At 33.3% G+C, this 15,041-nt stretch overlaps 1 protein-coding gene across 2 annotated transcripts in view; it reads right to left on the bottom strand.

Annotated features, from left to right (window-relative positions):
• Positions 1–3,389: 3,389 nt before the first annotated feature.
• LOC110107968 (bZIP transcription factor 12) overlaps positions 3,390–15,041 on the bottom strand; it is a 36,622-nt gene continuing 24,970 nt past the window's right edge. The window contains exons 4-5 of one of the 2 annotated variants that reach the window (XR_003701966.1): positions 7,958–8,166; positions 3,390–3,754 (exon numbers count right to left, since the gene is read on the bottom strand). Coding sequence is in view for 1 of the 2 variants with exons in the window: in XM_020838439.2 (XP_020694098.1) it covers positions 3,680–3,754 (75 nt within the window). In the remaining variant the exon portion in view is untranslated. The remainder of the gene's footprint in view (positions 3,755–7,957; positions 8,167–15,041) is intronic. The other variant, XM_020838439.2, reaches the window with a different exon arrangement.

Here is a 15,041-nt window from a genome sequence, read left to right as displayed (position 1 = left end):
TCTCTCTCTCTCTCTCACACTCCCTCGACCTATTTCTCTCTCTCTCTCGCTCTCTTCCCTTGCTTTCTTTCTCCCTCCGTCTCTCACTCTCTCTCTCTCTCCCCATTACTCTCTCGCTACCTCTCACTCTCTCTCTCTCCCTCTCTCTCTCCCTCCCTCCCTCTCTCTCTCTTTCTCTCTCTCTCTCTCGCTCTCTCTCTCTCCCCCTCTTCTCCCTAACTCTCTCCTCGATGTCTCCCTTCACTCTCTCTCCCTCTCTCCCTCTCTCTCTCCATATCTCTCTCTTGCTCTCTCCCTTATTCCTTCTTTCACTCTCTTGCTCTCTCCCATGCTCCTTCTTTCTCTCTCTCTCTGTCTCTCTCTCTCCCTTTCCTTGCTCCCTCTCTCTCTCTCTCTCTCACTCACACTCGCTCGATCTCTCTCTCTCTCTCCCTCTCTTCGTCCCTCTCCCTCTCTCTCTCTTACTCCATCTCTCTCTCTCCTCCCTTGCTGTCTCTCTCTCTCCTCCCTTGCTGTCTCTCTCTCTTCCCTTGCTCTGGCGGCTTATGACGCCGGTAATAAAATTACTTAACACCGACGGTGGTAGCCGCTGATATACCGCCGGTAATATTTAGGTCCGACGGTTATATGACCGCCACTAGGTCCGACGGCCTATACTTAAATAACCACCGGTTAGGCCGCCTGAATTAACCGGCGGCCAAACCGCCGTTATTACCGGCGGCTATAAAACTGTCGGTCAAGGCCGCCGGTAATAGCTGAATTTCCTGTAGTGTCATGACATCTTACATATATTATATAGGGGTGTCAATATTTGACACGACCCTAGAACCTGACCCAAACTCAAAAATGGCCGGGAAGTGACCTGCAAGCGTGAGCGCGACCTAACAAGCACGAGCGCGACACCAGATCGGTCATTCACAAAAGACTGCACCTGACTTTTGAACCAGACTTTTGCACCGGACCCTACACCGAACTTCCGCTTCACATGTGCAAGCACGAGTGCGACACCTTCATTGACTAGCGAAAGCAATACTTTCCCGCAATTCTATTATTATTATATAAGCAAAGCTATACTTTCAATAGAGACTCTAAATGCATTGATAAAATTAGACTTTTAAAAGAGTTTTTATTTGTCATATATCCACATGCTTAATAAATTATCACATGAATTGATAAAAACTATTCCAAATTAAATTAATTCTCATGTTGTAGATTACTAACGATTGATGGTGTGATTTTGAATTTGAAGACTATTCCAAATGATAAATTAAGAGAGAGAGAGAGAGAGATTGCCATTCCTTTTTTTAGTAAAAAGTGTAATCATATATAGAAAATTTTGGATTTATTTTAAAGCATTTTAGCTTGGTGATTCACAAGTAATTTGATCAATAAGAAATTTGATATTTAACTGTATTTATCATTGTTGATGCGTCGGTCATTGTGCATCTTTTCTAATATGTATGACCACATGATCCTCTCCATTTAGTAATCCATTTTCTTTGGATTTGTTCATACTCATTAATTACACCAAGTGTCATGAATACTATGATGCTATATTTTTAATTCAAAACTATATTAATTTCTTGAAATTTGTCCAATATTGAGGGGTGTACCTAAGCCAAGCCAGCTCGTGAGCTAATCAGACTTGACTTGGTAAACAGCTATTGAGCTGAGTTTAATGAGCTGATGAGCGAAGTTTAAACTAACGTCGCTCGACTCGACTCATAAGTTTATGAGTTCGTTCAATTAAATTTTTTTAATAAAAAATACTTAAAAGTATATTAGAATTCAATTATCGATCATAAGGTTTTAAAAATTATCATTATCCCTTTAAAGCAAACGATTTCTTATTATTTCCCATTTATTATTTTTTATTTTTAATCAGGTTATCTTAATAACAATTTGAATAAAAATAATTTCTTTTCTCCCTTAATAACTGAACCAACTAATGAGGCAATTCAGACTCATGGAATAAAATTCAAATTCGAACTCAATTTATTAATCAAATTCAATCTAAAGACGGAGGTGGCTCATACTTGGTTTGACTAGTTACACCGATAAAATGCAAATACCTACTAGAGATGTCAAAAAATAACCCGACCCATCAATCTGATCTAAAACTTTTAGGTACATGTTGACCTATTTAATAAACGAGTCAAATTCTAACTTGTTTAATAAACAAGTCGGATTCAAATTGACCCACAAACTCTTTTTTAACTCGAAAATTACTCATTTAGTATCTTTTTCCTTAATTTTTTTTACTTATGAGTATAATATTCTTATTTTTATCAAACATCTTACAAATTTTATAGTTAATAAGTTATAATTTTTTTTAATCAAAAGGGTTAACATGTCAACTTTAGATAAGTCGGGTTACTAGCCGATCATATTTGTATTGATGTTTTTATCTATTTGGGTCACATTCACTAAATTTGGATCAAACCCGAACTCGACACATTAGAAAATTATTTAAAAGAATATTCAGCACATGCGAAAAAATAATTTTCTTGTGATGTTGGTCTATACTGACCATGAGATTTCATTGAAAACGTGTCAAATAACATGCCATCTACTCTGCAAAACTACCCAATTGGTATTTCCTTCTTCTCAAGTGGCAACTTGTATTTATATAGTTTTTTTTTAAAACTCTATGACATACTTTTCACAAATAGAATCGCTAATATGAGACATATGGAAACAACTGTTTGATTAATTATATATATTTTCTTAATAGATTTCAAAAGTTGCTTTTTTCGCATAACTTTACAACCAACTTTGCAAAATGCTACAACCATTTCAAATAGACTCATAGACTTCGTTTGGGACAGCTTTGTTATTGCTTATTAAAACAGCTTTTTAGTATAGCAATTTTAAAATTTAACCTAAAAAGTTATTTGAAAAAGCAGTAAAAAAACCGTCCCAAATGAAGCCATAATCTCTTGCATCATTCATTGTATATACTTTAATTCTCTATGAAAAACTCATTGAACAAAGCTCAACTTGATATATTGGTTGGGGGCTTTAACCATCAATCGAGATTTTGGGTTCGAGTCTTATGTGTCATTTGTGTATGAGTTTATTTTAATTGGCCTAAATGTCCCCCAAAAAAAATTCTTTGGGAAAAATAGGCTCTCCTTAGGGGTTAAAGAAAAAGATCGTTGATAGAGGCATCATCAACTAAAGAACAAATAGAATTTTGAGTGATTGAAATGAGAGACCGAAGCAAGCAGGAGTGGTAGAGAGAGAGAGAGTCTGTGTGATGATGAAAGGTAGTGTGAGATATATATATATATATATATATATATATATAATTTTGATGTATGTTTTGGTTGTTAAACTATATATATTTCTCTTGCAGGTATATGCAGGTATTATACCAAAGAAACTAATGATCATGTTCTGAAAAATAATAATAATAATAAATTTCATGTGCATGTATTTATAGATAGTTCCTACTATATTATGCACTCTAGTTTAATTACACTATGCATTCACCACATTTTCTTTTTTCATTATCTGTTTACAATGAAATTTTGTAAAGTTGGGATAAAACATGACAATGAAATCCTCAGCTGGATATGTATTGCCTGCGAATCGATTTCTCCTCTCACCCGTTGAGAGTCCGAAATTCAAATCTGCAAATATTTATATTTTTTGTTTCCCTAAGAAAGTTATCTAATCAGCCTGAGCTAGTCCTCCTAATCTGACTTGGGGGCTTGTTCTTCAGGGTGATTGGGACCTCCATCTCCATAAGCTGCGCACAGCTTGGACATAAAAAAATGTTAGCAGTGCTATTAAACGAGCATTCTACAATATCAAGTATTTCTCTTAAGAATTTAATTCAATAGTGAGAATGAGAAAATCAATCATTTCGGTAATCTACGCTGATGCATTTAAGTGTGTTTGAGGCAGCGTTTTTACTACTTAAAATTACAATCACGGTTTTTGTTTGGTTACTATTTTTTTATTGCTTTCAATAAATTTTTGTACTAGGAAGCTGCTTTCTACAATAACTATCCAAAAGTTATTTTCCGTACAATAGCTTTACAATGACATTTATGAAAAGCTGCAACCGTCCCAAATGGACCCTTGATCCCATGTGTTCGAGGAAAGAAAAGTATGCTATATATATATATATAACCTCTGGTTAATTGCTTTTCTTTTCCCTTTCACATTAATTTACTCTTTGTGTTGTATATGCCTGAATCACCTAGCTCTATCAATTGCCTCATATTCGATAGGTGTAATTTTTATAGTTTATTTAATATAATTGTTTCTTAATCTAACCATTTAATATGACCACGCATATATGTTAGTATTCTAATTTATGTCACATCCAACTTGATTACCAGTTAATGTGCCATAAAAGTTGATTTCCTAGTCCAAAAATGCAGTTTTCAGCGATTTATTATGTTATGTGAAGTGCACTTGCACCTTTTATTTTGGGGTTCAGAGTGTTTCTGAATTAAGTATTTACTAGGAATCCAAGGAAAGTATTTTTCATCATGAAACACTTAGTTTATCCCAACTAATTGGGTTGCCTTTTTATTCTCTCTTAGCAGCCCATTATTATTAGAAGATGAACTATTTTTAGTGAAAATCTTTTCCCATAAGCTAAGGCATAGTTATCTTTTGTTTAATCTCATTTCACCCAAACCTTTTGCACCAACTTCAACCCTTGCTGCATGATATTCGCTTTCTTTCATATTCCTTGAATATAATCACGATATACATTTTCCCTAATAAGTAACGGCTAGCATTCTAATTATCTTCCTAGTGTATACTCAGCAGTCAGCAATATCACTTTAATGTGGAAGGGCACTTAAGGAAAGTAAATTTAACAAACAAAATAATATGGACAGAAGATATTCGAAAAGATTTACATAAAAGAGTTTAAATATCTCATGCAATACTGATAGAAAACAGCCACGGAACACAAGAAAAACTGGAAAAACTGCTGAATTTCTCAGAGAAATTCAGCAATAACAGTGCAGTTTTTCACAAAAATCTGTAGGAAAACTGGGAGAAATACACTTGAAATTCAATAAGAGAAGGAAAAGAAAACATGATATAATGAATCTTCAATTCGAGAGAAAGATTCAGCTCTTCAAATCTCTAGCCGAAGCCAAGAGCCCAAAAAAAAACCCTAGATATATCTCAAATTCAGATTTCACAAATTCAAAATGAAAACCTCAACTCTCTCTAAAGAAACTAATTAAAGCAAAGAGGACAAATACAAAATCCCTAAAAAGCCCCTAATTCAAAATTTTCCTCCCAAAGCAAAATTTAATTGAGTTGTGGACCCCATCTCCCCAACCGGCCCCTCTCTCTTCCCTTGGTTTCGCCCCCACTCTCTTTTGTAGCAAAGAACCGGTCTAGATTGGACCAGTTCAGCTGGCCCAAGGGCCGGCCTAACAAACACTCAATAGAATGAATGGACAAAGAGGATCATAAAACCAACCTCAACTAATTGAGTTAAGGTCAACTAACGGTGATACTGTTGATGATCCACAGTATAATATAACAATTTTACATTTGAATGTCTTTTTACTTTGAAATTCAAAAGTAAACATCTTAATCAGTGCTTGAGGTACCAATTACTCATTCCAAGCAATACTAACGGAATCAAAATAACATTAATGCCTAAGAACTATAGAAATAACTAATTCATGCCAAAAATCTAGTACGCAGCAACAGGCATCTTCAATTTTTTGACAAATAAATTTGTGAAATTTGCACAGAATAAAGATAAAATCAATTAGAAAAAAACAACTAATTGTGAGAACCAAAAAAATATGAGCAAACTCAACGCTGAGCACCATAAATGCCAAAAATGTCCTGTATATTGTCAAAAGTCACCTGGGAAAGAGGGAATGTTCCATCCACTGAATGGGCCACCAGATTGCATGCAAGCAAATTAATCACTAAATTTTTATAGCTGCCATGATAGCGAGGGTACCAAGGGAAAAGACATGCAGGAAAAAATGAGTTAAAAACTTGACATCTGTAAATAGTTTTCGTATTTTCCAAATCTCAGGAATTTAGCTTGTTCCAGGCCTTTCACGTTAATTCTTCTTTTCAATCATTAAATACTTCATGTTCTTTGCATGGCTATACACTTTTTGCCCTTTATCTTCAGTAGCGTGGCAAATTTATTTCCTAAAGCTGAATATCTAAGAGTGATACACTCACGGAAAAACACTAAATATGAATAATAAGATGCGCATTTGAAGTAAGTCATATTTTCTTGTTGTCCTAATTTGTTTTCTTGTTAAAATATGTCTATGATGATGATCCTACTGAAAACAGGTTGTATTCTTTAATGTTTGGATTTGCAAGTCTTCTCAGTTCCTGAATCCCCTAGTTCAATTATTTCCAATTTCTCGTTTCAGCAGCTATCCAGTTCTCTGTTTTGAAGTTGATTAATTGCTATATTGTTCATTTGTTACTCAGCTTATAACTTAGTGCTATAGTTGACTGTCTTTATTATAGAACCCATGTTCCTGCTGATTATTTTTTAAATGGAGTTGCCTTCTAAGACTCTCTTCCTTCCTGGCCATTCTTGAAGCTTGCATATAGCATTATTATGTCAAAAAAGTTAAAAAAGTATAACTATTGGATATGGAACTATCACTATCTTCATTCAACAAATTAAAAAAAAGCAGCAGAAGGAAGATTGTCACTATAAACTTTTTTCAAACAAAATTACACTTAAAAGTAAAATGAGCGCAAAAATCTGTAGCTATATTGGAATGTCTAAAAGTGTGATAGAATATCACTAGATGAAAGTGAAGAAGAAAGCTAAGGTCCCGGACCTCTTAAGATCAGAAATGCTGATCCTTCTCGGTCTTTCTACAAGAGATTCGTGATAACCTCTTGCCTTCCATGAATTAATTCTAGGATCTCAGAAATACCCGGCTATTACTATATATATAGGTTCCTTACCATCTGCAACTTTCCTGAATTACAACAAGACACTGTAGCAAGCTTCACATGTTTCATTATCTCTTACCTACTGTGACTTGACCAACTAGCCCTATAGCACTACTAACTATTGATACCTTCCTTTACGGTATTCCACAATAGCGGGAGAAATCATGCTAGGCAGGAATTGCTGAAACGAGGCTTGAAAGTAGAAAATTTATTGTTTTCGCAAAACCTAGGATTTGGAACTTAATGTTCTTGCTTGAACTTTAGTGTGGTGATTTGAAATTTGCATTATCAGGCTAGATCTTTGAGGATTATGAGGAATTACATTTTATTAGTCCTCTAAGGCATGTAAAAATCATTGCACATTGAAAACAGAAAGAAAATTCTAATTTTCCTCTTAATTCTTGTGCATGTGTGCTAGGATGAGGACACTATAATTACTTCATAGTTCACATGTCTTGACAATTACTTTTAAGGATGAATCTCCTTGTATCAACGTGAGCCTTTGATCTCACACTAATTTCTATTCTTATTTTCCGAGTAACTTGATTTAGTGATTTCTGTGCGGGCATGATTGAAGATTTTTTAAGTTTGATACATTAGTTCTAGGGGATGAATCTAATTGTGCTGGCATGCGGTCTGGATCTCCTAATTAGAGATTTCTATCCTTCTTTCTCTACTTTTTCTCAGAAAATTTGTAAAAATTAATAGTTAAATTACTGAATAAACAAAATCAACCAATAAAAATATAAATTAAGTTAAAAGAATAAATTATAATTTTTGGAAACTACACATTTACAACTTCATAAATAAGCTGATTTTAATACAAATGATGAACCATTCCTATACATCCATAATCAATGAGATCAAATTAATTAAGTTATAATACAAATGTAAACCAGAAGCAAAAAGTTGCCAGCACTAAACCAATTAGCTAAATCTTCACTTAAGACAATATCTCACAAAAATCGCCCAATCTACTCATCTTAGAGTATACAAAATTTGCATAAAGAGAGGATCTACTCACCTTTGATTATACTTGAATTGCTCAGAGAGAGGATGTACAAGCCCATGGAACTAGACCACTGAAGTCAACAATGCACCAACCATTCAAGTGAAACACTAGTAGAACCAACCAAAGTAACCAACTTGTCAAAGAGGGCTAGCTAAGTAAACTCCTCAATTAAACTCGGCTTAAATGTTAAAGTCCACGGAATTAGCCAATCACTTGGTCAATTGTCAACCAACAAAATTTATTCACTTTATAGGAAGTATTAACAATCATTGCTATGTAATTTTACTCGTATTTATTAATTGAAACCATTCCAATAGAGTTGAACATTGACCTAAAGTTATAAATAAGTGGTTAGAGGATTAGCTCAGCACATGATCATGTCACAACAATCTTCTATCATCTAACACAAAAACATAATAAAATTCTCAAAAATGTTCACCCTCTCTCTCTCTCTCTCTCTCTCTACAAGACTTAACTATGATTTTTTATAAGGTCCTGACATCAACCACAGTTTGATCTAGTATCTTAAAATGTGCAGTCGACATGAAGAATGCCAAGGACAAAAGCAAGGCCATGGAGCATCCTGAGGAAACAACAAGATCTCTACAGATTGAAAAACAAGAGTATATAATTACATGTAAACTTAATAAGATGGAAGTTCATTTGATAAGGAATCTTTTGCGCAAAAAAACTTGAAATAAGGACAAAATGAAATGACATTATAAACCCTTGATGCCCTTGAAATCCAAAGGTCGGAATCAAATCTCTATGATGCCCTTGAAAAAGCTTAAAAACCTGCTATCTTTGTGATCAAAATCAACCATTAGATCTAACTTAAATGGTTGCGATGTGGACTATTGCTAAGAGGGAAAAAATAAAGCCCTTTCCATTCATGTGGCCACCAAACTAAACCCTAACATTTTACACAAAAAAAGAAGAGCATCATAGCCTTATTAATTTGAAATGGATGACAAAGATTGGATTAAATTGGGAGCTGAAATCATTTGTGCTTGAATTTCAATTGGATTTAATTTGAGGGTTTGAGTGAATTTCATAGTATGTTTATTTATGTAAACATATATTTTTTTACATTCTTTAATAATTTTTTTTTTAGTTTTAATTTATGAATTTTATCTATTAGAATTTATGTTTTAATTTGTTAATGAAGATTTGTTTTAGATTTTTATATAATTTTAAATTCAACTTAAATTTGATTTTAAATGAGATTAAATGCGGTTATATATATATATATATATATATATTGTTATGTCCTTTTTTATTTTTTATTTTTCATGTTTTATATTTTAATTTGAAGGGCTTATGATTATGTAATCTAGGTTTTAATCAAGTACTTAAGGAAATAATCACATAAAGAAACCTAGAGGTGTCAATATTAGACACGACATGAAAATCAAACCCAATCCTAACCCAAAAAAAAATTGAACTGGGTTCAACCTGTGTGATATTTAGGCTAACTGAAGTGGTTTAAACAAATTAGGGTCGTGTCAACCAGGTTTGGATCAATGCAAAAATAATGGTTTAATTATTTGATTCCCTTTCTTAAGGAAAAACTTATATTAAGTTATTTTTTTTCTTGTTATTTTTGTTGAGTTATTGTGTCCAAATTTGATAATCATGTCCATATTGCATCGGGTTGATACTGACCAATCATGAATTAAATATTTTGTCATGTGGGTCAAAGTGGTGTTTGCTCGAGTTGAACTCATGTTAAGAATTTTGACCCATTTATTAAATAAGTTGGGTTCCAGTTGATTGTATTTGTTAGTTTGATTTTGGGCTAGACCCAAACTTGACCAATGGATCTTAATGGTTGCTCCTAAAATCTCAATGAACTCATCTCACAAAAATACTTGTGCACTCAACCTGCAAAAGTTCTCTGAGAACTCATTTTACAAAAAAAAAAAAATTCTGAGAGCTAACCCCCCTCCCAAAATAAAAAAGGGAAATTCTTATAATAAAGAACTTGAGGAACTCATTTAACTAGAACTTTTGTAATTTTTTAAAATGCACACGTCAAAATCAATAATTAATAATTTTACTTGAAGGCAGCCAGACTTCAAAGGTAAATAATAACAGATTGATAAATTAGATCAAAATTAGAAAAACATATTTCCTAAATGCATACTTAATTAGGTAAACAAGAGATTGACTAACTTAAGAAAGAAACCAAAGTGGTCTCTGATTAAAGTTAAAAAATTGTAAGACAATTCTCCCCAAAAGAGCTATAGCCCCCAAGTAGACAAACAATCTACATTTAACAAAGTCACCCAAACACTTAACACAAAACATAAATTTCAATTAAGAAAAAGAATAAACCTGATGAACTTGAAGTAAATAGTATCAAATATTTGGACTAAATCAGTAGCTCGCTTCTTGGAGTGATTCCACATTTGTTATTTGTACTAGTTATCAATTCAATGCTTAAAAGCATTCAGTAATTCATTGATTGGATTTATTTAACAATTATTTACTTGAATCTATCAATTTGGCAATTCACCATGATTTTTTCCTAAAAGAAAGTTCTCTATTTTTTAGTACTACGGACTTCGACTAATTAAAGCATCGAGCAACATTTTTAGTAACTAAGGACTAAAAGTCGAGCCCTATAACTCAAACTCTCCTCTTTATGACAATATGCACATTGAGAGAGAGAAGACCTTTCAAGCATTGAGTCTTAAAGATGTTTATTACCTTCATGAGGAAAAAATCTGTAGTAAAAGGTAAGGCCAATCCATAGTGCAGATTCGTAGGATAAAGATAGATGAAGGATAAAATGTTAAGACTTGAACATAACATTGAAATATCTAGAGTTATTATTTGACGCATTACATTCAAACTTATTATTCATATCATTATATTCAATGTTATTATTCGATTCATTCTTTTCAATGATTTAATTTGCTTTTTCTATCAAACATTAGTATTTGGAGAAGGAAAGGCAATTAGATAAATAACTATTTGACATATCCAAATTCTAACTAAAAAGGATATTCTAACATTCAAGAATCATTCAGATAACTTCAACAAAATTTTTAGGGATTTGTCACTAATTTTCAAAAAACTAAGTCATTTATCATTTACATTTTACTTATAAGGAAAAATAAGCACTAAGTAAAGAAAGAAAATAAAAATAGTTGTGAATTAAGCTTCACCTTTGTTGGGCATTACAAATCTATCATTATCTTCATCTTCATCATCATTATCACTAAAACTTGATGACTCAATCTGTCAATAGATCAAAGAAGTTACTACCAACATTTTCTTTTTTGCTCCAGAATGTCAGACTTTGCTACAACTAAGCAAAACCTGATGTCAATCTCATATTTTGATGAGACTTAGTGATAGGTCGGCGCCTATCCAGCTGACCCCACATGGGTTGAACCGCCTCCTCTCTAACCGCCTAAGCCATAGGGATGTGAGCCCCTATTTAATTAAATAAAATATCTTATTTAAGGCAAGGGATTAATCTATTTTGGGAAAGGATGTTTGAATTAATTTATTTCAATTAATCTATTTTGTGAAAGGAGGTTTTGAATTAATCTATAAATAGGCATGAGAGGTGAGAGTTAGGGCATGCTTGAAGTATTGTTTTCTCTTGGGAGTTTTGGGCTCTAGACCTATTGTCTAGAGATTGGGAGAGAACGATCCTCCTCTCGAATAGAGGATCAATTGTATCTTTGCTAGTGTTTGTTTTGCTTTGATTTTATCTAATAAAATTTATTGTTTTGGGTTGCTTTCATTATCGTCTTGTGTTCTTTCTCGCTGTTTTTACCAATTTATTGTTAAGGTTGCTTGCGAACTCAAGTATTTCCTATCACTTAGTTGGTATATGCTCCCAAGCAGATAAAATCATTCAAGATTTTAGCATCAAATCTTGCTTGAAGCTCGGCTTTCCTGTCTCTTAGATTATTAATCGTGCTTCAAGTTCGGCAACACACTTCATAACTTCATCACCTTGTGAAAAGACTCTAGCACAAGTTGGGCGGCTTCTGGTTTTTGCCTTTTTATTATGGCAGAATTTGGAAGGTCATCTCAGTTTGATGTGGAGTAAAATCAAATACTACATCTAAGGAAGGTCTGTAGGCTCCATGGGTTGCTCAAAATATTGTTTTACGAGAGAGATAATTATTGGCTTCAAAAATCTAGAAGGCTATAACCAACAATCCTTACATAAATTATGATTGATGGTGGTTTAATTTTCATGTTTTATCGTTACCGTTTTCTCCATATAAATTTGAAACGAAAATAAATGCAAACATTAAGAAAAAGATTGTTTTTTCCGCACTGTTTTTATTTATGCTGTCAGAGCATCTAATTTTGGTGCCCTTGTTCTTTCGTGAAGGAGCATGGCATTGGTTCATCCACATCGGATTCAGCCACAACAAAAGCAATAGCATCCGTCAGTACAATTCAGAGAGTTATCCTTCGACCCCAGCTATGTAGTTCAATCTCTTCAAATAATTGAACATAAGCTTAATGTGAATGTTCCAATCACTTATAATCAAAGGCAAGGTTGAATACCTAAGGAAAATTACTGCTCAACTATCTAAAGATACACCAACTTCCAATATTTGAGAAGCTGTGAACTTTATCGTCATGGCATGGCTTATCAACTCCATCTAACCCAAAATCGGAAGAACATTCTAATTTTATAATACTACCAAGAAAATTTGTGAAGCTATCTTGGAGATATACTTAAATCCTGAAAACATGCCCCATTGTTTTGGGATTAGATTTAAAATTCCACACCACTTGATAAGGTAACAATATCATAACAGAATACTACAATATCCTAATGGAATTATGGCAGGAAATGAACATGTTCTATGAGATAGAGCAGTGTTAATATAGATGAATGGCTGAACAGGAGCACGCATTCAATTTTCTCCAGAGATTAACTCCTAAACTTGATGCAGTTTGAGGAAAATTAATTGGAATGAAATCATTTCCCAACATCAGGGAATCATTTGTTGAAGTTAGAAGAGAGAAAAGCAAAAACTACTGATGATGAAGTAAAAAAACCCATGTTGAGCCTACCCAACTCTCAAAATTATGCTCTTCCTTCTTTCAAGAAGGAGAGAGAATATGGATACCAAACCAAGAATAAATTATGGTTTGACCATTGTCACAAGCCTCACCACAGTCATGACCCATGCTAGGAGATTCACAGAAAACCAGCAAATGGTCTCAACTATCTCTCCACCATCACCACCACCATCGAGGTCTCTGCTAAAATCTAAATTCCAAAAAGAAAGCAGTTTGTCTCTTTCTACTTCTTCTGATTATAATGTAATACCATGGCATAGACATAAGGTTTAAAAATACGAAATCGGGTATCAAGGCATTTTGCCTTAGTGAGGCAATAGAAAAATAAATAACTCATGAACTTACAAATAAATTATTAAAAAATAATAAATAAAACATCGATATATTTATTTGATTCATCATCATAAAGATATAAACTATAAATCTTAATATTAAATGTTATTATAAAATAAATGTTTAAAACGAGATTCAAAATAAACACTCATTTAAAACTTAAATAAACCATATTATAATAAAAAGTAAACCATATTATTCAAAATAAACACTCTATCTTCAACTTTAAATCTTTCACTACTTTTTGCTTTTATTCATTCATCATCAGATAATATATCATCAACAATCAAATGATTCATTTCACCATCACTAGTTATTCATCACTATAATTTGAGATATTTATCTTTTTTCTTTGGGCTCTAGCGGCGTCTAGAGATTTGGGAGAGATCGATCCTCCTCTCGAATTGAGGATCAATTGTATCTTTGCTATTTTCCTTGCAACTACTAGTAAAATACAAGTCTTTTCTCTGATTTTTCTGCAGTTTTTCCCTGCTTTCCTACTGTTTTTGGCTGTTTTTCTGCTGTGGACAGCAGTTTTACATTGGATCTACTTGGTTTTGGTGAGAAACACTTGGAAATCCAAGTGTTTCCTATCATATTTCTGGCAAGAGTTTATCAATATATAAGTGATAATGGTCTATAGCATCAAAGCTCTTGCATTTTATACCCCAACAAAATAAAATTGATGAAAGAAAAACCACCGCTTGTTGGAAATTGCTCAGCCCTTTATGTTCACTAACTCGATTTCAAACACCTACTACAGAGAAGCCATTCTCACAACTTACCTATAACCTATCTAACATCTAAAAATCTTCAATTTCCAACACCCCTCAGTGTCCTTGTTGATCAATACCCTAACACAAATATCCTAAATTCTCTTCCTCCAAAAATATTTACGAGCATTGTCTACGTACACAATTATCAATCCACTTGCAACAAACTTGGCCCAAAAGCCTCAAAATGCATGTTTGCTGTACATTCTCCAAAACAAAAGGATACAAATGCTACTCACCACCTAAAAGAATTTATCTCTATCAATTTCATCCTCTTTGAAAGCCATTCTTCTACTCCCAAAAAGACATACAATCAAAAAAGACATACAATCAGGTCAAGAATATCACTGAGATTCAAGCATCCCACTATCTCTCAAAATGCCCCAAACTTTTAGTATATTTTAACTCACACAAAAGACACTTTCTAATTGCATTCTTCAAACTACCAGTCCGAAGGGAGACTTCACTTAGAAAAACAAATCATGGTATCCTTAAAGAGACCCAACGCTCCTCAAAACAACCAATCAAACTTGAAGCACAATCCAATCAAAATTACCCATTTGAATTTATGTATTTCATTCAGAAAAAAAAGGTAAGACATTGCACGAAACACTCAATCTATAATTAATTGGCATATTCTCAGTTATCAACTCAGGTAAAAGAATTTACTACCATGACTGATGAAATTGTTATGCCGATAAACATCATTGAAATTCTTCAAGAGAAAATTGAATGAAGTCATACAAGAGGAACAATGTCTCACTGACTTCAAAACTCTCAAAAAACTTTCTTCCATGGCAACTTCGCAATCAACGCTGTCAAATTTTTCCTCCAAAATGATTTTGTTGCTTTTCAGCTAAACACTTCAAACTAGAGTCATGTCCAAAGCTCTTACTCTTGGAACTCGGATGATCAACAAACTG

The sequence above is a fragment of the Dendrobium catenatum genome, unplaced genomic scaffold (assembly GCF_001605985.2).
Source record: "Dendrobium catenatum unplaced genomic scaffold, ASM160598v2 fragScaff_scaffold_1074, whole genome shotgun sequence".
Lineage (NCBI taxonomy): Eukaryota > Viridiplantae > Streptophyta > Magnoliopsida > Asparagales > Orchidaceae > Dendrobium > Dendrobium catenatum.
The sequence above is the reverse complement of the archived record's forward strand: the minus strand, read 5'-3'. Positions and strand labels throughout refer to the sequence as shown.